The 27,902-nt window shown below is 40.0% G+C and overlaps 1 protein-coding gene across 1 annotated transcript in view; it reads left to right on the forward strand.

Moving 5' to 3' along the window:
• Nucleotides 1-27,902, forward strand: part of prkd3 (protein kinase D3) — a 351,854-nt gene that overhangs the window by 165,997 nt on the left and 157,955 nt on the right. Inside the window, exon 3 of the mRNA XM_068045311.1 lies at nucleotides 9,939-10,077. Within this exon, the coding sequence (XP_067901412.1) occupies nucleotides 9,939-10,077 (139 nt within the window). The remainder of the gene's footprint in view (nucleotides 1-9,938; nucleotides 10,078-27,902) is intronic.

Raw genomic sequence — 27,902 nt, forward strand, 5'->3', positions numbered from 1 at the left:
CAGATTAGGTGTGAATATACTGAATATTGAACATCAAGTGCAAACCTGAAGAAAAACAACCTGAAAAAAACAGTGGGTGAGCAAACTGAACAAACTAAGATGAACTGAAATAAATACAAAAAAAGATTGTAAAAAATGTAAAAAGGAATGCCAAAAAAAAAAAGGAAGAAAAAATAACTAAAAATGACTAAAAATGAAAGTAAAGTGGGGGGCTGTCATGCTCTGAAATTATTGAACTCAATGTTCAGACCGGCAGGCTGTAGTGTGCCTAATCGGTAGATGAGATGCTGTTCCTCGAGCTTGCGTTGATGTTCACTGGAACACTGCAGCAATCCCAGGACAGAGATGTGAGCATGAGAGCAGGGGGGAGTGTTGAAATGGCAAGCAACCGGAAGCTCAGGGTCCTGCTTGCGGACTGAGCGGAGATGTTCCGCAAAGCGGTCACCCAGTCTGCGCTTGGTCTCCCCAATGTAGAGGAGACCACACTGTGAGCAGCGAATACAGTATACTACATTGAAAGAAGTACAAGTAAATCGCTGCTTCACCTGAAAGGAGTGTTTGGGGCCTGGGATAGTGAGGAGAGAGGAGGTAAAGGGACAGGTATTACACCTCCTGCGATTGCAAGGGAAGGTGCCCTGGGACGGGGACGAGGTGGTGGGGGTAATGGAGGAGTGTACCAGGGTGTCGCGGAGGGAACGATCCCTTCGGAATGCTGACAGGGGAAGGGAGGGGAAGATGCGACTGGTAGTGGCATCACGCTGGAGGTGGCGAAAATGGCGGAGGATGATCCTTTGGATATGGAGGCTGGTGGGATGAAAAGTGAGGACAAGGGGAACCCTGTCACGGTTCTGGGAGGGAGGGGAAGGGGTGAGGGTAGAGGTGCGGGGAATGGGTCGGACACGGTTGAGGGCCCTGTCAACCACAGTGGGGGGAAATCCTCGGTTGAGGAAAAAGGAGGTCATATCAGAAGCACCGTCATGGAAGGCACTTTAATATTAAGTTGTTTTGCTAATCATGTGCACTTAAATTGCAACAAAATTTTATAAATGTTATTGATCACACAGGTGATTTATTATTCATATTTTCAAAATATAGATTGTATAGCATCACAATTCAGCCATATTTACTTCTGGTTAAGTGGAAATATTTTTGCACAGCATGGCAATCTTGTGTGTCAGCCATGGCTCAGTTGGTAGCATTCTCACCTCTGAATCGGAATGTTGTGTGTCCATTCTAAGACTTGAGCATGACAATTTGGGCTGATAACTCCAATGCAGTACTGAGGGAGTGTTGCACTGTTAGAGATGCTGTCTTTTGGATGCAATGTTAAACGAAGGCCCCATCTGCCTCCTGGGTGAATGTAAATGGCATTATTTTGAAGAAGAACAGGGGAATTATATCCGGTGTTTATCCCTCAATCAACATCACAAAAACATTATCTGGTCATTATCACTTTGCTGTTTGTGGGAATTTGCTGTGCAGAAGTTAGCTGCTGCATTTCCTACATTACAACAGTGACTACACTTCAAAAATACTTCATTGGCTGTAAAGTAATTTGGGATGTCCGGTGGTCGTGAAAGGTGCTATATAAGTGCAAGTCTCTTTATGTAAAGTTTTGGCACAAGTTGAACTTCAAAGCTTGAACTTATAATTCAAGGTATCTCCGTCTGTGGGCACTTGTGGCTTTTAAAAATGGAAATTTGAAATACCTGTAAAACAGACGCAGACATAGAGTCACACAGCACAGAAACAGGCCCTTCGGCCCATCATGTATGTGCCGGCCATCAAGCACCTATCTATTCTAATCCCATTTTCCAGCACTTGGCCCATAGCCTTGTATGCTATGGCGTTTCAAGTGCTCATCATTCATGACAAAAGTCAGGGCATATGGAGTCAGGGGCAAAGTAGAAGAATGGATAATAAGCTGGCTACAAAAAAGAAAACAGAGTAGGGGTTAAGGTATTTACTTAGACTTGTGGAATTATAATTACTGCTCCAGTTTTCCTCTTTCATGAGATCCAAGAAAGTTAGCAATTTATGTTCATTAAGTAGCTCATTAGCTGCTTCAGCAATGTGCAACCAGTATATTGAGAAAGATAGAAAAGCCAGGAGAAAGGGATTGAGTCTTTACAGGAAGCAGGTTGCCGAACATTTGCACTTTTTTTTTGGAGGAGTACTATATTCAGGGTTATGTTTGAAGAGTTCATTCCTTGATGTGTTCCTCATTATTAGCCATTAATGGACAGTGATGATTCAGTGTTAGAACATTCTGCAGTTAATGTGCATTAGTAATTTCAGGGCAAGATTTAGACTTCTGACCAGTAAACGCATGATTGTTGACACTTCAAAACAAATACTGATGGAGCACTGATCGGACCAAAATGAATCATTTTGCAGTTTGTGTTAAGTGCTTCAAATGACAGCTCCACAAAACAGTAAAACCTGGTATTTTCTGTAGAAATAGATGCAGCTTTATGTTTTTCTAAAATATGCATTTTACATGAGTTAACACAGTGACTTAACAAAGTGGGATTCCAATGGATTATGATTTAGTGGCATTGAGTAGCTTTCTACATAATCCCTATATCGAACCATTTTTGACAGTGCACGCCAATTATATAATTTTAAAGACTTCTGAACCAGTATATTGTATTATAATTAGATATGCAGTACAAAATGCTGATTTTAAAGATCTTTCAGGCTAAATTCCTGTGTTTTAATTTTCTACTACATGACTGTACTTTCTATGCTTCTGCAGGATGCTACTGGAAGCACTAAGCTGTTTAGCGAATTGTAGGATTTGGGTTTTAGGCTGAAAGCTTCTATCGCGCATATGATCTTAGTTGAGCTATCCTGAGAGGATGCAGAGCAGAGGCCAACTGCTTTACTCCCAAGGGGGAGGAAGAAAAATTGGAGATACTAGTATCCATTTTCAGAACTGCTTTGAATGATGCCCTAAAGGAAATTTTCTACCAGCCCATACAGCCAAGGGTTGAGTCTAACTCAAGTAGACACATGCGAAATGGAAGATAAAACATAAATCCTTCAAACCAGATAACCCCTCCCCCCATTTTAAAAAAAAAAAGGTTGCCCACAAGGGTAGAAAATTCAGCCTTTTTCTTCATCACTAAAGACCTTTACTGTAAATACATAAACATTTCTACACTCCAGTGACAGCGATTTTTTTGTTTTGATTACATCTTCCTTCATTTCTGAAATGTAGATTCTTCAACACAATGCCTAGTTGGAACTATTTTGTATTTAAGTGGTCTTGGGTGCAGTTTGTGACAATCATAGGAAATAATGGCCTAAAAATAGTGTAAAAACAGGCATTTGCCACAACTTATAAGTGCAGCATTATGCCGAACTAAAATAAAGTTTTACATGGTGTGGCACAGCAATGCAGTATGATGGGTTTCCAGATGCTGTGCCATAGGGTGTTAATGCATTGGTTTGGTTGCAGAGCATGAACCTGTTGCATTCTCCCCTACGAGATGGAAGGAGTGAAATGAGAGTCATTGGACTGTCCTTGCTCTTCTAACAGCTGTTTGCCAAAAGAAAATCTGGGAGCTCATCTGATGGATGTTAGAGGCTGGAAAAAAAATCCCCTAGGAGGAAGGAACCTTTTCTGAATTGAAAAATATGACCTATGTGTTGATAAAAACCTTTGACTTGAAGCAAAGATCAAAGTTGAGCAAATACGTACTTAACTGCATGTATTTACAATTTTGGGATAAGCAGGATGGAGGAACAGGAGTAGGCAGTTCCACCATCCAAGTAGATCATGGCTGATCTGTACACTTCATCCAGCTTATTGTCAAACGGCTTATTCGACATCCAGTCCAGGATGAGCTACATTTTCCTGCAGTTAAACGTTGGGAAGACCAAAGTCATTGTCTTTGTGCCCCACCAAAATTCATCCCCTCACTACAGATTTCATCCCCTTCTTGGCCACTGTCTCAGGCTAAACCAACTTTTGTTGCAACTTTGCTGTCCAATTTAATCCTGAGCTGAGCTAATTCCATATACTCTCCAGAACAAAGACTGCCTACTTCCACCACTAACATCACTCGTCTTTGCCACTACCTGAGCCCAGCTACTACCGGAATTGTTGTCAATGCTTCTTCACCTGCAAACTCGGCTATTCCAATGCTGTTGTGGCTGGTCTCCCATCAGCCATGCTCTGTAAAATTGAGCTCATCCAAAGCACTGTTGCCCATATCCTAACCTGCACCAAATCCTGCTCACCCGTCATTCCTGTGCTCTCTGACCTACATTGGCTCCCAATCTACCAATGTCTCTGTTTTAAAGTTCTCTTCCTTGTGTGCAAATCCCTCTGTGGCCTTAACCCCTCTCTATCTCTGTAACCATCTCCATTCCTACAACCCTTCAAGAACTCTGAATTCCTCCAACTGTAGCCTCTTGTACACCCCCACTTCCTTCTTTCCATCATTGGTGTTCATGCCTTAAGTTGACTATGCCCTCAGTTTTGGAATTCATTTGCTAACTAAACCTTTTTAAGAAATTCATCAAAACCTATCACTTTGGCTCTGGGTCAGTTTTTGTCTGATTACACTCTTAGGAAGCACCTTGGGTGTTTTACTATGTTAAAAGGTGCTGTATAAGATCAAGTTGTTAGTCACCACCTCAAATAATTCAATACGATTAGTCAGACATGACCTACCCTTGACAAATACCTGACCGTCTTTCAACAGCTTATACTTGTTCAAATGCTCAAGTCACCAAATACCTGATAAATTCCAGTAATTTCCCCATTAAGTATAACTAATTCTCATTGTAGTGACTTCATTAGACTTATTAAAATTCCAGAAAATGCTTCATGTACACCAGTCTGTTGTTTTAATTCTTTTATGTGGGCCATGAAACCACCCCACCCATTAAAAATAAAATAATTGTTCATTACAGCGCAATTAAAACGGGAGACTGAGTAGACTGCATAACTTTTTCAAGAAATCTTGAAAGATTTTGAGGTAGTGGAATTCATGTCCCATGTTTATGCCACATCTGTCCTGACAACACGCAGAGATGTATGATGCAGGTCTTCCTGTAGCAGACAGTATTGTAAATGATTGTTTTTAAAGGGATATTGTTTGGAAAGCTGCTATGGTAACAGCTGCTGATCATTTGACCCTAATAAGGTCAGAATTGTTTGTCTAATCCTATTTTGTAGTGATAAGCAGAGAAGCCCTAGTACTTCTGTAAAGTAGGAAGGGACTTGCTATTTGGTGCTTGTCATATCCTGAAAAACTTGGGCTTCTTGGTGTTTTATAAAAGTTCTTAACTAGCAGGATGTTTGTCAGTTTTTCTCCTATCATGTAGAAATGCATTTGTATAAAAGTTGGACCAGTTATTGTGTGAAGTCAAAACTGAAAATTCTGGAAATACCCAACAGGTTTGGCAGCAGCTGTAGAGAGAGAAATGGAGTTAACATTTCAAATTAATCAAAACTGGGAAAAGTTAGCATTTTCTGTCTTTATTTCAGATTTCCAGCAACCACAGTATCTTTTTGTAATGGTGTTAAGTCTGTCCATTGATTATCGATGTTGCCAATTTCCCCATTCTCATTCATCTGCAAGGATTTGTATGGGAGTTGGGAGCCATAAGTATTTTAGGTCTGGGTGTTGAAATCAAGAGTTTCTAGTAGAGCAGTTAACCATAAAAATTTCTAAGGGAGTCAGGTCAATGGGAATTGGGGCTCCACATTAGGAGACCAGTGAAGTCTGGCCTTGGGATTGAACACCAATAGAAACTGGGGCTTTGGTTTGGAAGGTGAGTGGGAGTCATAGAGAAGTACAGCACTGAAACAAGCCCTTCGGCCCACCAAGTCTGTGCTGACCATCAACCGCCCATTTATACTAATCCTACATTAATCCCATATTCCCTACCACATCCCCACCTTCCCTCAATTCTCCTACCACCTACCTACACTAGGGGCAATTTACAATGGCCAATTTACCTATCAACCTGCAAGTCTTTGGCTGTGGGAGGAAACCAGAGCACCGGGCAGAAACCCACGTCGTCACAGGGAGAATTTGCAAACTCCACACGGGCAATACCCAGAGCTAAACCCGGGTCGCTGGAGCTGTGAGGCTGCGGTGCTAACCACTGCACCACTGTGCCACCCTCATTTAGCTGATGGAGCTATATGTTTCACTTTGATTTTGAAACGAAAGGGCCACCTTGCAGTGCTGATGTTGGAAAGGAGTCTGCAGTTCGGCTGAGGCACTCTTCAACTGTGATAATCAAAGGAAACGTGTGGCCATTTCATTTCTTCAGCTCAGTCGATTCAGGAATCACTATTGTCCCCTTTCTGAAAAACAAATCTCTGTATAAAATATAGTAACATCCTCTCTTCAAAGGTCCTCGTTATAAGTTACTCGGTGCTAATTGTGTATGAGTGTTGGGAATTGGGAGTTGTGGGAGTTGCATAAAATCAACTGAACAGCAATTTAAAATCGGACTCCTGATGTTGCTTTTTTTTCAACATTTAATGATGGGTTTTCAAGCCAATAAATTACACCATTTTTCTTTTGTATAATACTCTCTCCCAACAAAGGTTTGATTGTTAATCACTCTAAATTTGCATCCAGCATTTCCATGCATCTGGGATTTGTTTTGGATTGGTAAGCATGGTACAGTGCGATTTTGAAATGAAAAATGTTTTTCATCATTTATGCATCTATTCAAATTATATTTCATCAAAACAAATCACAGAGAACTTACTGTGGAGCACATGGAAGCTATCTTGATTTAGAATGTGCTCTATGAAAGCAATCAATTCAGGGCTTGTTTTTTTGGATGTCGTGCAGCAATGCTGCTGCAGACCCCAAAGGGTTAAGGTATTCTAATTTACTCCACACGCAATTTAAACACCAGCACTGAAGAAGTAGCAAATTTACAGCATGCCATGTACAGCCTCTCATCAGGGGCTGGAATTGAGCACTGTGTGCTGTTGCCATTAAATTTAATGCTACAACAAAATCTTTTCATCAAATTGCAATAGTCTGGCAAATATAGAATCAGTTATGGCACAACAGTAAAACTAATTGAGTATGAAATAAATGAAATTTAACGAGTTGTTGATGGTAGAGTATGACAAAATCATATCAACTATCTTCTGCATCTTCATCGGAAATTGAAGTGCAATAAGAGGCAGAAATCTAAACAAACTCATTAGAAAAAGGAGTTTTACTTGGGTTCTCTGTTAATGAGTGGGGTCTGAAAATATTGAGATCTATATCGGGATAATGGTATGTCAGAGAGCTTTGTTGAGAAGTGAGAAGCCTTCGCCAGGCACACTGTTCTATCCAACACCAAGAATGCCTTTTTCCACACCTCTAATGATGAATGCCTTGGATTTATGAAAGGGAAATCCTGTTTGATAAGCGTGTTGGAGTTTTTTGAGGATGTAACTCGCAGAATAGATAAGGAGGAACCAGTAGATGTCACAGAATCACAGAATAATACAGTGCAGAAGAGGCCCTTCGGCCCATCGAGTCTGCAGTGATGGTGGTGTATTTGGATTTTCAGAAGGCTGTTAATAAGGTCCCACACAGGAGGTTAGTAAGCAAAATTAGAACATGTGGGATTGGGGGTAATATACTGGCATGGATTGAGAATTGGTTAACAGACAGAAAACAGAGAGTAGGAATAAATGGGCCATTCTCCATTTGGCAGGCTGTGACAAGTGGAGTACTGCAAGGATCAGTGCTTGGGCCCTAGCTATTCACAATTTATATCAAAGATTTGAATGTGGGAACCAAATGTAATAATTCCACGTTTGCTGATGACACAAAACTAGATGGGAATGTGAGTTGTGAGGACGATGCAAAGAGGCTTCCAGGGGTTTTTAGACAGGCTAAGTGAGTGGAAAGGAGCATGGCAGGTAGAATATAAAGTGGAAAAAGGAGAAGTTATCCACTTTGGTAGGAAAAACAGAAATGCAGAGTACTTCTTAAATGGTGAGAGATTGGGAAGTGTTGCTGTTCAAAGCGACCTGGGTGTCCTTGTTCAGAAATCACTGAATGCTAACATGCAGGTGCAGCAAGCAGTTAAGAAGGCAAATGGAATGTTGGTCTTTATTTCAAGAGGATTTGAGTACAGGAGTAAAGAAGTCTTGCTGCAGTTGTGTAGAGCCTTGGTGAGTCTGCATCTGGAGTATTTTGTATAGTTTTGGTCTCCATACTTAAGGAAGGATATACTTGCCATAGAGGGAGTGTAACACAGGTTCACCAGACTGATCCCTGGGCTGGTGGAGGGGTGTGGAGGATTGTCCTATGAGGAAAGATTGAGGAGACTGGGCCTGTGATCTCTAGAGTTTAGAAAAATGAGAGGTGATCTCATTGAAGCATATCAAATTCTTACAGGTCTCAACAGGGTAGATGGAGGAAGGATGTTTCTCTGGCTGGTGGGTCTGGAACCAGGGGGCACAGATTCAAAATAAGGGGTAGGCCGTTTAATACTAAGATGAGGAATTTCTTCACTCAGAAGGTGGTGAATCTTTAAATTCTCTACCCCAGAGGGCTGTGTAGGCTCAGTCATTGAGTATATTCATGACAGAGATTGATAGGTTTTTAGATGTTAAAGCTATCAAGGGATATGGGGAGAGTGTGGGAAAATGGTGTTGAGTTAGAAGATCAGCCATGATCTAACTGAATGGCGGAGCAGGCTTGAAGGGCCGACTGGCCTACCCCTGCTCCTATTTCCTATGTTCCTACCCTTATTTTTGCTGGCGTCACCTCCAAGCTCAACTTATCCAACATTGCCCTCTCCAACCTCCTAAGCTTCATCCTATATAAACTTGCGTGTGCATCCTATATCACGTCTTGCTCATCTCTCATCCCTGTCCTCACTAAATTCCATCCCTCAGATCTTTACCCCATTTACAAATATCACCGTGCTTCACCCACCCTTACTGTGGCTCTACATCCTAGTTCAAATCTCTGATCCAACTCTGACTTTGTATATTTTCCGCCTCACCATCAGTAGAAGAGCTTTCTGCCATCTATACTGTATGCGCTGAAACTTTCTCCAAATCCTTCTTCCCACATCAGACGTCCCTTCCACGTCTAACCAATCATTCCTTTGGTCACCTCTCCCGTAATTGTCATGGTGGTCATCAATGAACTCTCCTCTGAGGTACCTTGGAATGTTTACTATGATAAGCGCACTACATAAATGCTTGTTGCTGTGCCCGTAAATGATGTGTATCATTTAGCATATAAAAAATTTCTAAAGAAAAATGGGCATTTATTTAGCACCCTTCATTTCCTCAGGTTGGCCCAATTTATACTGTACTCTGTCATTCGGGGATTCATTATTTCTCTCAAAGGTTTTTCGCTCAGTAGCAGTAAGTAATGTTTAATTAGAGGAAAGAAGCTTTTGTCAATTTTTTCCCTTCTTTAAAATAAAGAGGAAATTGCCTAGTAGTAAATAGAGGATTTGAGCCATAAATCAGCACCGGTGGGATTTTTGTTTTTTGCTTCACAAATCATGCTCTGACTCTCCCGAGTGAGATTCAGTTGGTGCAGAATTAGGGACAGTTTTACATGTGGTCCTATGATAAATAAGGATCGGATTGTAATTTTATGGTAATTAAGTGAAAAACTCACAACTGTCCAAAAGCTCAACGCTTGTCTCTTTACACTTTCAGGACATTATTTATTGATATATTGTGATGTATTACTGGATATGTATTAATGTATGTATAAATGTTACCATATTATAACGTACATTTTTTATTTGAAGAAAGCACTTTTCAAGAGTTTGTTGTGATAGCAACAAAAACGAGGCCATTTGTCATGATCAGATTTTTTTTGACGAAAACTTGTGTCGTTAAACATTGAGTTATACTGAAGTTAAATTATTAGATTAGTAGAATTTGGCATCTGTAAATTTCTAATCTGTTTTTATTTTAGTTCCCAGAATGTGGCTTTTTTGGAATGTATGACAAGATCTTACTCTTTCGCCATGACCTCAATTCTGAGAACATCCTACAGAGGCTAATATCAGCGGAAGAAATTCATGAAGGGGACTTGATTGAGGTTGTTCTTTCTGGTAGGTAGTCACACTAACTTGATCATTCACCACAGAGATGAACTTTGGACTTCAAATTACCATTTTCTTTTAATTGCGCACAAGATTTGAATACCTGGCATTTGTACAAAAGATTAAAATTATCACTGCCACTCGTTATTTGGAAAGAGCAGGGTTCTATTTTGGAGGATCTCTGCACTAAGGAGCCACTTATGATATTCTGGCTGTTGTTAAAAAGGTAATGTTTCCTGCTGTTCATAGTCTTATCTTCTGGATTAATAAATACAGCTGTATTCCTGGTGGATGTTGGTGCCGTAATTCATGATCACGTAACTCTGGATATAACTAGGATATGCAATTCTGCTTAGTTAGAAGTTTATCAAAGTAAATGAAATTGATTTATTTTAAAAGATGGTTGCCATTTTTAAAGTTCCTTTTTGTTCATTGTATGTCCTGTTGAGTAGTTAGTTTGGGGTGGCTTTGAATGCCTTTTACTTGACTAATTTTAGCAATAATGGCTGTTCAAGAAGTAGCTTCCAGAATAAGCTATTTTTGGGTTGTCTGCAGAGGTAATTGTAAAGGCCTGTAATGAGTACTTCAGTGATGTGGTCAGTATTTGAGATTGGGACATTTAAAAAAAAAAGAGCTAATTTTGGAGCTGTGGGCTGACAAGTCCCCAGGTCCTGATGGACTTCATTCTCGGGTCCTAAAAGAAGTGGTTAGTGAGATAGTTGATGCGTTGGTTTTAATTTTCCAAAATTCCCTAGATTCGGGGAAGGTTCCATTTGATTGGAAAATAGTGAGTGTAACTCATTTATTCAAAAAGGGAGGGAGACAGAAAGCAGGAAACTACAGGCCAGTTAACTTAACATCTGTCAGAGGGAAAATGTTTGAAGCTGTTATTAAAGATGTTATAGCAGGACATTTCGAAAAGTTCAAGGTAATTAGGCAGAGTCAACATAGTTTTGTGAAAGGGAAATCATGTTTAACTAATTTATTGAAGTTCTTTGGAGATGGAACATGTGCTGTGGAATAAGAGGAACCGGTGGATGTACGATGCTTAGATTTCCAGAAGGCATTTGATAAGGTACCACATCAAAGGTTATTGTGGAAAATAAAAGCGCATAGTGAAGGGGGTAACATGTTGACATGGATAGAAGATTGGCTAGCTAACAGGAAACAGAGAGTAGGCATAAATGGGTCATTTTCTGGTTGACAAGATGTAATGAGTGGTGTGCCGCAGGGATCAGTGTTGGGGCTTCATTTGCTGATGCCACAAAGATTGGTAGGAAAATAGTTTGTGAAGAGGACATGAGGCTACAAAGGGATATAGATAGGTTAAGTGAATTGGCAAAGATCTGGCAAATGGAGTATAATGTGGGAAAATGTGCAATTGTCCATTTTGACAGGAAGAATTAAAAAGAAGCATATTCTCTAAATGGTGAGAGATTGCAGAGCTCTGAGATGCAGAGGGATCTGGGTATCCTTGTGCATGAATCACAGAAGGTTAGTATGCAGATTCATCATGTAACTAGGAAAGCTAATAGAATGTTATCATTTATTGTGAGGGGAGTTCAATATAAAAGTACGGAGGTCATGCTTCAGTTATACAGGGCATTGGTGAGATCACATCTGGAGTACTATGTACAGTAATGGTCTCCTTATTTCGGGAAGGATGTAAATGCATTGGAAGCAGTTCAGAGAAGGTTTACTGGACTAATACCTGGAATGGGCTGTTTGTCTTATGTTAGGATCTGAAGTTCTGTTAATGGATGATAAATACCTGGTAGATCAAAATAATAGGGTGAACAGGTGTTGGGGGTTAATTAGTTAATTGTATGCAACGTGTATATATAAAGAAGAGCCAGCCAGCACTGGTGGTGGGTGTTAGGAGTGCAGATGTAAGCTCTGTGGCAAGCAATAAACGATTTCCACCAAAGTATCCTAGTCTCAGTGTCTTCTTCACAAACAGGCTTGGAAGTTTCTTTACCATCTTATGAGGAAAGATTGGACAAGCTCTTGACAGGGTGAACGTGGAAAGGATTTTTCCCCCTGTGGGAGAATCTAGAACTAGGGGTTACTATTTTAAAATAAGGAGTCGCCCATTTAAGACAGAGATGAGGAGAAATATTTTCTCTGAGGGTCGTGAGTCTTTGGAACTCTCTTCCTCAAAAGGTGGTGGAAGCAGAGTCTTTGAATATTTATAAAGTAGAGGTAGATGCATTCTTGATAAGCAAGGGGGTGAAAGGTTATCAGTGGTAAGCGGAAATGTGGAGTCAAGGTTGCAATCCGATCAGCCATGATCTTATTGAATGGCAGAGCATGCTCGAAGGGCCGAGTGGCCGCCTCCTCCTCCTAACTCGTATGTTTGTATGTTCGTAAATCAGATTGGTTTAATAGGATGTTGCCTGGTATGGAGGGAAGGTCTTACGAGGAAAGGCTGAGGGACTTGGGGTTGTTTTCGTTAGAGAGAAGGAGGAGGAGAGGTGACTTAATAGAGACATACAAGATAATCAGAGGGTTAGATAGGGTGGATAGTGAGAGTCCTTTTCCTCGGATGATGATGGCAAACACGAGGGGACATAGCTTTAAGTTGAGGGGTGATAGATATAGGACAGATGTCAGAGGTAGTTTCTTTACGCAGAGAGTAGTAGGGGCGTGGAACGCCCTGCCTGCAACAGTAGTAGACTCGCCAACTTTAAGGGCATTTAAGTGGTCATTGGATAGACATATGGATGAAAATGGAATAGTGTAGGTCAGATGGTTTCACAGGTCGGCGCAACATCGAGGGCCGAAGGGCCTGTACTGCGCTGTAATGTTCTAATTCTAAAAAAAAATACAACAGTTAATTTGAACACAGCAAGCTCCCACAAACAGCAATGTGATAATGACCAGAAAATCTGTTTTTGTGATGTTGATTGAGGGATAAATGTTGTCCCAGGATACCAGGGATAACTCTCCTGTTCTTTTTCACAATAGTGCTATGGATCTTTTTAAATTCACCTTAGAAAGCAGACAGACCCTTGGTATATAACACTCTATCTGAAATACAGCACCTCTGACAGTTCAGCACTCCCTCAGTGCTGGAGTGCCAGCCTTGATTTAGTGCTCAAGTCGCTGAAGCAGGAAGGACCTGAACCCATAACCTTGTGACTCAGAGGCCAGAGTGCTACCAACTAAGCCATAACTGACAGCTGAGTGGAACCAAATATTACAAAAGCAGACAGACAGTGTCAGTGCACATATATACCTACCTCACTGAATCCCCAAATGAAATAGTCTCTTATTCACCACATCAAATCTTTTCATAAACTTAAGCACCTTTATTAAATCTCCTCTTAGCCTTAATTGCTAGATTGGAAAAAGTCTCAGTACCTTAAGTCTGTCCTCAACTATACTCCCTCACCAGGGCAATACAGGAAAAATAACTAGGCCATCATTTACCTGACTTCTTATTTACTCTCTGATACTCTACTCTCTTTTCTGACTACAATCATCGTCATTTCATCTAGGAAATCCAGTATTCATTAGCAAGCTTAGAAAGACATCAATATCAACTCAACAACTGCACTCACAGGAAATAACCTTACACATCATTGGCATCACAGAGACGATGGGAAAACCTATTTATGAAGAATACTCCGGGACTCCTTAACGTTTTATTTTGGGAGAATAAATTTACTGTAAAACAAATCAACCTCAAAGTGATTATCACTGCAGTCTGCGCATTCAGATATATAATTTAAAATAAAATACATATTTCATTCAAATTTTGAAGCTTGCCTAAATCCCACCCCACTTGCCAGTCAGGAATGTTAACAAGACCTGATCGCTGGCATTCTGTCCACTAGAAGGTAACCATAAACAAGCCAGGACGATTCAACTTCCTGCAGGGATGCACCATACTTCAGCTCCTTGTCTCTATATGACACCCTGGCTGAGGTTGGAGACTCATCACGGGAGTATATTGAATATTTGATGCCTTAAAAAAAAGGGTAGGGGAATGGAAGAAATATTTTGGCGTGCCAGAAACCCTGAATATTATCTATGCTCTTTTAACACTGCAGTGAATTTTCAGTGCATTTATTCACATTGAGCTGTATGACACTTAAGGATAATATGTTAACAATAAACAGATGTTTCAGGGTTTCTTGGAAACCAAGAAACACTGAAAGATCTGTTTGTAATCAACATTGCTGCTTTAACTTTTACTCACACTAGTTACTTAAGCCTGTAAGTCTGTCCCCTCATTTGACAGCACTGACAATGCAGACAGTCTGAACGTTACTGGTAAAGGAACAAAACATGTATTTGATATCCTCACCCTTTGTTAAGTTTGTTTGTTTTATTGAAAGTGTACATACACCAGCCTGTGCCAGTTCTTCCATGTATGATCCAATATTCCTGGCATCTTTCTCTTTCAAGTATTTCAGCAACGTTGTTTCACTACCCACTGGAAGACCATCCAAAATATTTTTCAACATAATTTGCGAACAAAACAGTGTCCTGAAAGAGTGAACTGAATACTCTAAGCAGGAGTGGATGTCACCTGCTTTTAATTATCTGGATAGTTGAGCTAGCAATTGACATTGTAGAAAGTGTACAGTATTCATGTTATTTGCCACGGAGTTTTTTTTTAAAAAGGTGGGGGAGGTTGGTGGAATGTGAGATCGAGAAAAATTTATTGAGGTTATATTATTGGGCAAAGATTTATTGAAAATACTAATCTCACAGGATGTTACAGATATCATTTGGTCTCTTTCAGTAGTGACACTCTACTGAATGATTGTTAATCACAGATCACTGAACACATAACTCAAACATTTTATAATGACAATCAATACAGTTCCTTTTTCCATGTTTTACATTGACACAGGGATAACATGACTTTTTAATTCTGAAATCCATCTTCTAGAGTATGTTACACCGAACAAATTTGAAAGAATAACTCAAGACCACTGTAAACTTTTCGAAGTCCACTTTCTGCTCATGCACTGGAGAAAATGCAAACAGAACATGTAGTAACCATTCAATTGCACTTGAGTTAGCTACTGTCAAACATGTTCTAGAGTTTGATTTTCAAAAAGTTATGATAAGTATGTTTCCAGGTTGGCACAGAATTTCGAAGCTTGCACTTCCCAAGCTCAAATGTGCCAATGTGATGAAATGTTGAATAAAGAGAAAAAAAACTGAAGAATATGTCACCCGGAAAGCCAAGATGGTCTTCAGTTGTTCTGTGGGTAAAGGTCGAAAGAAAAGTTTACATACCACATTATTGTGTTCTTGGGACATCCCAAAAGGGCTTAACATCAAATCACTTACCTTTGATGTGCAGTCATTGCTGCTCGTTAGATAAACACACAGCAAGGTCTCACTGACAGCAAAGTACATGACCAGGTAAGCTGTATTTGGTAGCGGTGGTAGAGGAAGGAATATGAGCTGGGATACTTGAGGAACCCCCGCTCTTACTTAAGCAATGTCATGGAAATAGGCAAACAGGGCCTTTGTTTAATGTCTCATCTAACAGCAGCCAGCTATGGAATGCCGAAAGATAGGTACTGATCAGGAAACAATGTTGCAGCTCAGCACGACCTAAAATAAACATTCAACAAAGCAGTGTAATAGATTTGTAAGAGAAATGCAAACTGGTTTCTGTGTTTATCGCACTCCCTTGCATTATGAGAGAAGTGCAACTACAGGCCAGTCAGTTTAACTTTGGTGGGGAAACTTGTAAAATATAATTCGGGACAAAATTAATAGTCACATGGACAAGTGTGGGTTAATTAAAGTAAGCCGACATAGATTTCTTAAGGGAACATCATGTTTAACTAACGTGCTGGAGTTTTTTGAGGAAGTAACAGGGTTGAGGTGGGGAATGCAGTTGACGTGGTGTCCATGGACTTTCAAAAGGCGTTTGATACAGTGCCACACAACTGATTGTGAGCAAAGTTACAGCTCATGGAATAAAACGGACGGAGCAACATGGATATGGAATTGGCTGAATGATAGGAAGCAAAGAGTAGTGGTCAATGGATGTTTACCGGGCTGGAGGAAGATCTGTAGTGGAGCTCCTTAGGGGTCAACGTTGGGACCCTTGCTTTTCCTGATATATATTCATGACCTAGACCTTGTTGTACAGGGCACAATTGCAAAGTTTGTGGATGATACAAAACTTGGAAGCATTGTGAACGGTGAGGAGGATAGCATAGAACTTCAAAAGGGCATAGACAAGTTGGTGGAATGGGCAGACAGGTGGCAGATGAAGTTCAATGCAGAGAAATGTGAAGTGATTCATTTTGGAGGAAGAACATGGAGAGACAATATAAAATAAAGAGTACAATTCAGGAGCAGAGGGACCTGGGTGTATATGTGCACAAGTCATTGAAGTTGACAGGACGGGTTGAAAAAGCGGTTAATAAAGTGTACAGTATCCTGAGCTTTATTAATAGGGGCACAGAGTACAAGTATGACTAAATACTCGTTGCAGAAAGCCTCATGCATAGGGTCATGGGTTCGAATCCCACCATGGCAGATGATGAAATTTGAATTCAATTAATAAAAATCTGGAATTAGAAGCTAGTCTAATGGTGACCACGAAACCATTGTCGATTGTTGTAAACCTGGGTCACTAATGTCCTTTAGGGAAGGAAATCTGTTGTCCTTACCTGGTGTGGTCTAGATGTGACTCCAGACACATAGCAATGTGGTTGACTCTTAAAATGCCCTCTGAAATGGCCGAGCAAGCCATTCAGTTCAAGGGCAATTAGGGATGGGCAATAAATGCTGGCCTAGCCAGCAACACCCACATCCCACAAAAAAAACAAATAAAAGAAAAAAAAAGTAAATCATGTGTTCAGTCTAATCATTGAGCAAAGGGTATAAAAGGCCCACAGCTTGAATACAAAGACCTATTGCTACAAAGCCACTTGTACAATGGAGCTGTGTTAAAATGCAGCCATAATTTTAACCAAAGCAACTCATTCCATTCCTTTAACATGCAATATGTCTGCACATAGTGCTTCTAAATGGGATTACACCTTTGTGCTTCCAAGTGTTAATATGTGATTAATACAAATATGTCTGAGCATCTGGACTTGCTGAAATTAGTGTTTTCTTTGCTGCCTTAACGAAAAGAAATCCATTTTTGATTCTGTCCAAATAATACATTTCCCCCTGCCCTCTTGAGAACAAAATTTTGTCACAGCATTCTAAATCCAATGTTTTATTTCCTAACACTGAATAACATCCATTTCTACAGTACAACTTCTTCCAGCCATATCCCAATCAAAACTGTGTTTAATTATATAATTTATGGATTTTTAAGAACTTTGTGGCCAAGCATGTGCTCCATGCATGCATCAGAACTGATGCCACTGTTCAGTACAAAACTATGCAATCTATGTCTCATCCATCATTTCAGCGAAATTTTATAACAAAATTGGCTCCATGTAAACTGGCTCGTCATAAGGACCCAAATCCTGTTTCTATCCAATATGTAATAATTCAAGTATAATTGTTCATACATTTGATCACAAATATTATTGTTTCTGTACATTTTATGCTGTCATAGGGAAGAAAGGTGATTAAACCCGAGGCAAATATACAAGAAAATGAAGTTATTATTTTTCAGACCATGCTGCATCAGTTCGTTTCTTTTCATCCATACTATTCATGTTCTGCGTGAAAAAACGGGAAGGCAACTTTGCAAACAACAGTGCAGCTGTCTGTAGTGAATTGGCACTTGGTCATCTTTACAAAGCTGTCCTGACAAACAACTAATACAATTTATTGATAACTATCCTCTAGAGTCACCTGTACAATCCCATATTGTGATCACTGAATTGCACCTGCAGTCACAACACAGAATTGGACAGAGACAGAGATTGCTGAATTGAGTAAAATGCAAATGGTTCATCTTATTCTGGTCTCCATAGTTATAAAAAGGATAAAAAGGCACAGGAGAAGCTGCAAAAAAGATTTATTAGGACAACAGAACTGATAGATTATACCTACCAGAAAAGACTGACCAGGTTGGGACTGTTTTCTCCAGAAAAAAAGACTGTGGCGTGACCTGATAGGGTTTGTTCGGATAGGCGCAGGAGCAAAGATGTTTTTACTTGCAGGCAAGGCCAGAACGGGCCAGATATAGAAGGTAGTCATTAATAAAACCAATAGGGAATTCAGGAGAAATTGCTTTACCCAGAGAGTGATTAGAATATACAACTCACCACCACAGGGAGTAATTGAGGAAAATAACATAGATGCTTCAAGGGGAAGCTAGATAAACACATGACGGAAAAAGCATAGAAGAACATGTTGATGGGGTTAGATGAAGAGGAGTGGGATGAGGTTCAACAACAGCATGAACCTGTTGGGCCGATTGGCCTATTTCCGCGTTCTAAATACATCTCTCTCGAAAGTGGGCATTACAATAACAGTTGGTAGGACATCTGTTAATATCCAGGGTAACTCAAGTTTGTATTCAATAAATTCAATCCTCACCATGTCTCCCTTCCCTTGCCTGTGGAAAATGCAATTAGATAATTTTTGTTGAATTAGGACAAAACACATTTTGGAATGTTTAAGGCGATCATAACCACAATGTTTTGCACATGATCAGCACTCGAGTCCAGAAATATTGCTAAGATTGAACAATTAACTTTATAGTGATACGAAGATGTCAAAAACATTAGTAACAGCAGACAGAAATTACCTACACATGCTAGTCAGCAGAAATTAAACTAAACTGTTCTGGCAAGAGATTACCTCATAGCAGAGCATTTATGATCCTGTATTTAACATTTTTCTGCTGTCAGTTGAGATCCTTAAAGTAATCCCCTGTGAATTACAGCCAGTCCCATAGGTGGCTGCAAGAGAGGCTACCTTCAGTCTTTAAAGAGAAAGGTAAAAGCAGCATTTCCCCTTACACACCAATGGAATTTTGGCAAGAGAGAAGGATGCATTATATGGAAATTTAGCAGTTGGTTGTACAGCTGTAAGCAACTTGAAATGATACAATACCATCGGTGGTGAGTCAGAACACTCACGATATACTGAGCCAAATGTTTTATAGACATTCAAGGAAATATCCTGTTTTATAGAATTGTTGATGCAGTTCTCTTCTACATTGGATAGTTGCTGGAAGCACAATGTGGTACCTCAGGAAAAATATATTTTGAAATTATACTTGTGTATAAGCACTATTTTTGAATACATTATGAAGAGTGCCCAAACTCAATAAAAATTACCCTCTAGTGAATATATGATCCACTAATTCATTAACAAAAGTAGTTCTTCCCAAAGTTCCACAGACATACCTTACAATAAAGCTGCAATAATCATCCTTACTTCTACACTACCTATGACTAAACTGCCATTAAATATACAACTGAAAACTAGGATTAGCTCTTTGCCTTGGATAAAACTGTGTTGAAAAGACCTGGATCTCTTAGGTTTATTGAAGCTGTGTGCTTAGGCAGACTCTTTTAGCAAATATTAACATTGTGCAATTATACATTAATGGTGTGATAATGTGTTGCAACCACTTAAAAATACCTGTCTCTAAAAAGGATGACAGCACCATATTTAAGTGTTTACTGACAGACTTGGGTCTCAAACAGCCTACCCCAAAAGTTATGGTGATCTGCCTAACGGCAGATCCGCTGCTAGTTTCTTCACACCTTGTGGTCTTGCGCTTTCCTCTTGAGTTGCTCGTAGGAGCCTCCCATTTTCAATTTTAAGTTGTCTAACATCATTCTCTTTCTCCCCTTTGGTCTACAGCCCTCTAATCTTCCTTCAATTACCTCGTTCAACAAGTTTTCATGCCTTAGAATATGGCCAATCCAACCCGCTCCTAAAGGCCGCCATTAAATCATACTGTTAGCCTTTCAACCCATCTATGCTACATTCAATACCATCCTTGAAGCCCATTCTAGATGGTGTTGATAATCATCATGGTTAAGGATTACTCCACGTTATCTGGCCTAACCTTGCGCTTTTGGACTGCTGCCCCAGCATATTGTTACGACGGAGGTGGGAGGAGTGCACCGTTTATTCTAGTTCCACTTCTCCACTGGTTGCAACATATATTGAAAATTTTTCCCACTTTCCAATATGATCAATCCTGGACTCTATTTTTATCCCAGAATAAAACGCATAAACCAGGTTTCTTTAATAAATAACAAACTTATCAGTTTATTATAAAACAAATCTTAACCAGTAATGAAGCAAAGCATTAACACACAGATTGAAATTCAAAAATTCCCTTTTTACCTTGGCCACACACTCTCGCACACACAGACACAGACAAACATTGGTTAACTGAAAAAATCGAGATTTACTCTTTAGAGCTCCAGTGCAAAAAAAAATGTTGGCCAAAATACTTGCTAATTCTTGAAGAAAAAAGAGAAGATATGAAAAGATGTCAGAAGTCCTTTTTGGTTTGGCATCCCAAATACATATTGACGTTAGTCACTGGGATTTTCCTAGAACAGTTCTTGACAGGCGACATTGATGATTAGTTTGGGCAGGCTTTCCAGGGAAAATTGCAGTAACGGGTTTCAGGCAGTTTCTTACACTTCTCAGCTTTTCAAGAGATAAAAAACTGGCAGGCTTTTTCATAGAGCTGGAACAGACTGAGCTGGGTGTTGCTCTCTTGGCAAGTTTTCTCCAACTGTCTTTTCAAACCATTGTCCATATTCCAACTGCCTGTCCAAAGCTAAACCAACAACATCTCAGGAGTCAAGCCTCGTGACCCCTATAAATCTTGACCTGTCACTTCTCTGTAAACATCTTCCCCAAGTCAAAAACAATGCCTGCTGGGTAATTATTTGAAGACGGGTGCCTTCTAGTAACTCCTTACAGTCCAGACCTCTCCGTGACCCTTGAAAAAAAATCCAAGGACTCCTTCTCCATTTTAAACCACAAATCTTCAAAATTTAGCAAAAAAAGGAAGCATTCATAACAATATCTAAAAGTATTGTTTCAGGTTTACTTTATCTATCCTGTTGTATCTCTGGCTCTATAAAGTTCACTCTGAAGTAGAACTGATCTTTGAATACTGTGGAACCTTAACTTAGTGGGTCATTCTTTATACCTGTCACCTTTAATATCAACGATCAGCCTCATTCCTCTTCTCTGCAATCTCTTTCAGGCCTGGAATGTTCCTTATATCAGAGCAGCTAGAAATATATGGAGTGCACCAGGTGCAGCTTAACTAGAGCATTGTACTGCTTCAACTCAACATCGGGATCTTGAACTGAATACTTCAGGTCTCTAAACTTCCCTTAGAGCTTACATTCCCTAAGGGTCTATCTAACTCCCTCTTAAGCTTTAGCAAAGCTCTCCCAGTACAGCTACAACATTGGCATCTTCCCAACAATGTGGAAAATTGCCCAGATATTTCTTGTCCACAAAAAGCATGAAGAATCCAATCCGAGCAGTTAGCGCCCCATCAGTCTACTCTCAATAATCAGCAAAGTGATGGAAGGTGTTATCAACAGTGCTATCAAGTGGCACTTAGCAACAACCTGCTCACTGATGCTTAGTTTGCGTTCTGCCAGGGCCACCCCGCTTCAGACCTCATTCTAGCCTTGGTCCAAGTATGAACAAAACAGCTGATTTCCAGAGGTTAGGTGAGAGTGACTATCCTTGACATCAAGGCAGCATTTGACCGAGTGTGGCACCAAGGAGCCCTAGTAAAATTGAAGTCAGTGGGAATTGGAGAAAACTCTCTACTGGTTGGAGTCATGCCGAGCACAAAGGACTATGGTTGTGATTGTTGGAGGCCAATCATTTCAGCCCCAGGACATTGTTGCAGAAGTTCCCCAGAATAGTGTCCTATGCCCAACCATCTTCAGCTGCTTCATCAATGACCTTCCCTTCAGCATAAGGTCAGAAGTGAGGATATTCACTGATGATTGCACAGTGTTCAGCACCATTCACAACTCCTCAAATACTGAAGCAGTCTGTGTCCCTATACAGCAAGTCCTGGATAACATTCAGGCTGTGGCTGATAAGTGGCAAGTAACATTCGTGCCACACAAGTGCCAGGGAATGATCATCTCCAACAAGAGAGAATCTAACCATCTCCCCTTGACGTACAAGGGCATCAACATCACAGAATCCCCCACCATCAACATCCTGGGGGTTACCATTGACCAGAAACTTAACTGGACCAGCCATATAAATGATGTGGCTGCAAGAGTGAGTCAGAGACTGGGAACTCTGTGGCGAGTAACTCACCTCCTGTCTCTCCAATGCCTGTCCACCAAGGCACAAGTCAGGATTGTGATGGAATACTCTCCACTTGCCTGGATGAATGCAGCTGCAGCAACACTTAAGCTCGATACCATTCAAGACAAAGCAGCCTGTTTGATGGGCACCCCATCCACCACCTTAAACATTCCACCAGCGGTGCACAATGGCAGCAGAGTAGCATCTACAAGATGCACTGCAGCAGCCCGCCAAGGTTCCTTCGACAGCACCTTCCAAACCCACAACCTCTACCAGCTGGAAGGACAAGGGCAGCAGACACATGGGAACATCACCACCTGCAAGTTCCCCTCCAAGTTGCTCACCATCTTGACTTGGAACTATATTACTGTTCCTTCACTGTTGGGTCAAAATCCTGAAACTCACTTCCTAACAGCACTGTGGGTATACCTACCCCACATGGTTCTGCAGTGGTTCAAGAAGGCAGATAACCATCACCTTCTCGAGGGCACTTAAAGCTGGGCAATAAATGCTGGCCTAGTCAGCAATGCTTAGATCCCAAGAGTGAATTAAAACAAAAAGACTAAAATGTGTCTCCAATGCCCCCTTCCCACCATGAAAAGTTATTAACTTGAACAGCCTTAATGTCTTTTTTTGCATCTTTCTTTGAACAGTAGATCAATGACAATGGTAGAACTGAATTAATTAACCCAGTCATGCTTCAGCTGTTAGTATTCAGCTCCCTGATGATATCATCACTCACTGTTTAAAAGAAGTATTAAATTAATCTAAACATACTTAATGCAACTAAAAGAATTTTTGCAATTGCCAAGGTTTGTGCTAGGCTCCAGTTATGCTGTATGTCTTGGCTCTGTGTGGTATAGCCTTGTGTGCCACACTAATATGAGATGCGTGGTGTAATTCTGCTGATCGCTTAGCAAAGCAAAATTTGGCTGTTTGCAAAACTATCTGGCAGAAGTGGTCTTGTACTGCTCGTTCTGCACATTGGTTGCATTAGAACCTCACCAGAAGAGCTCTTTCAGTATGTGATTTGAAATGCACGCATATCCTTTTTAGGTTTTCATGTCAACATCCAATGTTTAACACAGGAATAAGTCTAAGTTCAATCAATGGCATTAGTGCTGATATCAGTTATTTTTGTACCTGTGGCATTGACTGAAGTGGTTATGCAGTAAAGATTGAATTTTTATTTGCATCGCACATTGAGAATTGTAAACTTAGGTGCATACAATTCTATGTGCATGGGACTACAAAATGCACAGCGTACAGTCCCAGTGCCAGAGCAGTTCAAGCAAACTCAGCTTAGGCTGTGCCTTTCCTTTTCCTTCCTCATACAGTACCCAAATGCTATTGATGCCAGCAGAATAATTCTGGCGCTAATCATTGTGTGCTTTTTGTAGACCTGTGCTTTACTAAAGTGAATGTTACCATCATAAGGATGACAGTGCTTCAAGGAGAAAGGCCCATCACCACCTTCTCATGTCAACCGAGGTTGGGCAATAAATAGGAGCCCTGACTGACTTTCCATCCCAGCACAGGGTCATGACCCCATCATTACTTTGGCTGAGGAAAGAGCTAATTTAGCACAGGATGGGAATTTAACCTGGATTTTTACTCATTGGTATAGATTAGTACCACACCACACAATGCTATTTCCCCAGTTATCATGAACCACTTTTTTAAGTGTGTCAAATTCTGTGCAGTAGCAGAATTTGGTACTATATATAATATTGTTAAAGAGGAAAAAAAATTACCAACAGATATGTTAACATAAAAAAAAACACCAAGGGATGTTTAGGAATAAATAAACTTTGAAGTGATGTTTTGTACTCTGTTTTGGCTTTAGAAATCATATGTCTGCATCATGCTTTCAAAATGGATTTGTACAAGATTTTCTGTAGAAGTGATGAAGAAAATACATTACTTTCCCTGTGCCAGAACTGTTCTGTTTAAAAAAAAAACTTACAAGACTGCACTGCTGGATTTGCCATTTGGTATCCAAGTAAGAATGTTTTCTGATCCCTTCCTTTTAAATTGATATAAACTGCATGTTTAAACTCTAGAGCCCAAACCTGTTCTAAACATGAACCATCGTGGAAACCTAAATAAACTGTGATTTTCCAGTCTGGATCTCTGATAGAATTTGAAAGACACTCTAGTTCCTGTTGGGTGGAAATTGTTTTGTGTTAACATTTTTAATTGCCTTTACTGAATCTCTCTCTAATGAAGAAAGTGGGCTGAAAGAGAGAAGGTGGAGTAACACAACATTTAACAGAGTTTAGAAAGTGTCATTCTTCTTGGAAGTGTTAATAAACTGCTTGTATTAAGATATCTAGTTTCCTATTTTGCAGGATATACTGATTTTTACTAACTTGAGTTCTGATTGTTGAGGAAACCAATTTTGTTCTCAATTCTTTATTTAATTCATACAGCAAATGTCTTGAGATTGAACTTGGGAGATGCTTGCTTCCAGTCTCGTGGCTATAACCACTGTGGATATTGTCACGATTGAGGCGGGAGGATGCACTGTTTGTTCTAGTTCCACTTCTGTACGGGTCACAACATATATTTAAATTTTTCCCATTTACCGATATGGTCAATTCTGGACTCTTTTTATCCCAGAATAAAACACCCCAACCAGATTTCTTTAATCAACAACAAAATTATCAGTTTATTATAAAACAAGTCTTAACCAGTAATGAAGTAAAGCAGAAGCACACAGCATTTTCTGTTCATATTTTGGAGTTGTTTGTGCACTTGCAAATAAGGAAACAAAAGTATTTTACTCCAGATTGTAAATTTTTTCTGGACTGAGAAATTTTGTTAAATTATTTGACGTAGCCATTTCAGTCAGTTGACTGGATTGCTTGAATCAAACATCTGAACATGAGTTTGCTGGTTAATAAGGAGAGAAAAGTTAGAGTACGAGAGGAAAGCTAGCTAGAAATATAAAGACAGATAGTAAGAGTAAGAGTTTCTATAGATATTTAAAAAAGAACAAAGTGAGTGTTGGTCCTATAGAAAGTGAGTCTGGGGAATTAATAATGTAGAATAAGGAGATGGCAGATGAATTGAAGGCATTTTGCATCGGTCTTCACTATAGAGGATACAAGTAACATCCCAGAAATAGCTGTAAGTCAGGAAGTGGAAGGGAGGGAGGAACTCAAGAAAATTACAATCACCAGGGAAGTGGTACTGAGCAAATTGTTGGAGCTGCGGGCTGACAAGTCCCCGGGTCCTGATGGACTTCATCCTAGGGCCCTAAAAGAAGTGACTAGTGGGATAGTTGATGTGTTGGTTTTAATTTTCCAAAATTCCCTAGATTCGGGGAAGGTTCCATTATATTGGAAAATAGCCAATGTAACTCCTTTATTCAAAAAGGGAGGGAGACAGAAAGCAGGAAACTACAGGCCAGTTAGCTTAACGTCTGTCATGGGGAAGATGTTAGAAGCTATTTTAAAAAATGTTGTAGTAGGGCACTAAGAAAAGTTCAAGGTAATTAGGCAGAGTCAAAATGGTTTTGTGAAAGGGATAACCAATTTATTGGACGTCTTTGAAGAAGTAACATGCTGTGGATAAAGGGGAACCAGTACTTGGGTTTCAAGAAGGCATTTGATAAGGTGCCACATCAAAGGTTATTGCAGAAAATAAAAGCTCATGGTTTAGGGGGTAACATACTGGCATGGATAGAAGATTGGCCAACTAACAGGAAACAGAGTAGGCATAAATGGGCTATTTTCTGATTGGCAAGATGTAACAAGTGGTGTGCCGCAGGGATCAGTGCTGGGGCCTCATTTGCTGATGACACAAAGATAAGTGGGAAAGTAGTTTGTGAAGAGGACATGAGACTACAAAGGGATATAGATAGGTTAGTGAGTGGGCAAAGACCTGGCAAATGGAGTATAATGTGGGAAAATGTGAAATTGTCCATTTTGGCAGGAAGAATAAAAATGAAGCTTATTATTTAAATGGTGAGAGATTGCAGAGCTCTGAGATGCAGAGGAATCTGGGGTGTCCTAGTGCATGAATCACATAAGGTTCATATGCAGGTACAGCAAGTAATTAGGAAAGCTAATAAAATGTTATCATTTATTGTGAGGGGAATTGAATACAAAAGTAGGGAGGTTATGCTTCAGCTACACAGGGCATTGGTAAGACCACATCTGGAGTTCTGTATTCAGTATTGGTCTCCTTATTTAAGGAAGGATGTAAGTCTGTTGGAACCCCTTCAGAGAAGGTTTACTGGACTAGTACCTGGAATGGGTAGGTTGCTTTATGAGGAAAGGTTGGACAGGCTGGGCTTGTATCTGCTAGAGTTTAGAAGAGCAAGAGGCGACGTGATTGAAACATATAAGATCCTGAGGAGTCTTGACAGGGTGCATGTGGAAAGGATGTTTCCCCTTGTGGGAGAATCTAGAACTAGGGGGTCACTGTTTAAAAATAAGGGGTCGCCCATCTAAGACCGATGAGAAACTTTTTCTCTTTCAGGGTCGTGAGTCTTTGGAATTCTCTTCCTCATGAGGTGGAGGCAGAGTCGTTGAATATTTTTAAAGCAGAGGTAGATTGATTCTTGATAAGCAAGGGGGTGGAAGGTTATCAGGGGTAGACGGAAATGTGGAGTAATCGGTTCTGCCGTGAACTTATTGAATGGTGGAGCAGGCTCGAGGGGCCGAGTGGCCTATTTCTGCTCCTGATTTGTATGTTTGTATGTCTATATTAAGTAGCTAGCCAGAAACTGGTCGCCACAGTACACAAAGGGTGTTGTAGATATTGAAAGGTTATGAGAAAACAACCAGAATGATTGAGGGGATGGAAGGATTTGATCAAAAGGAGCAGTTAAGTAAATTGGGCATGTTCTCACTGCAAAAGAGGAGGTTGAGAGGTGATATGATTGCTGTTTTTAGGATTTTAAAAGGACGAGATAACGTAGACCATGACAAGTTGTTTCCACCTTGTCCAGATAGCCCGATCCTCTGGTTGTACCTGTACTTAAAGTGGAGGGTGGGGTAAATTGAAAACTAATCTGTGAAAACAATATTTGTGACAGAGCAGTCGATTAATGGAACAGTCTCCTTAGGGAGATGGTGAAAGCAGTTAGTATTGATAAACTCAAATGCAAATTAGGTAGATTTCTTGCAGAAAGTATCAGTAATTTGAGACATGAAATATTATATGTTTTGCATGCTTTGGAGGAACAGATGAATTTGGACCTATGATTTCTAAAGCACTCCACCACTGGGGTTTTCCTTGCATCATGTCTGAGTCTGTTGTAGAAGAATTGATAGAAATTGATTGCCATGATTCGTCAACAACTCCTTTCTAGTTGTCGCATGATGGACGGTCTTTTGGGCAGCAATTGTAATTTTTCTAAATGTCCAAGTGCAATGCAAAATATTTACTTTTCAAAAGGTTTTAACTAAAAACCAATCTGCATTCACACACTAAATGTTTCCCTTCCAACACCTTTTTTTGAAAGTGATGGTGTGCAATTGCATTTGTGTAACCCAGTTGATTACAGCAGAGCTTTTTATAAAACTTTTTTTTAATAATGTATAACTTAAAATACCAAACATAAGGATAATCGTGTGATCCAATTTTGTATTTTTTTATTT

The sequence above is a fragment of the Heterodontus francisci genome, chromosome 13 (assembly GCF_036365525.1).
Source record: "Heterodontus francisci isolate sHetFra1 chromosome 13, sHetFra1.hap1, whole genome shotgun sequence".
NCBI classification, from domain to species: domain Eukaryota; kingdom Metazoa; phylum Chordata; class Chondrichthyes; order Heterodontiformes; family Heterodontidae; genus Heterodontus; species Heterodontus francisci.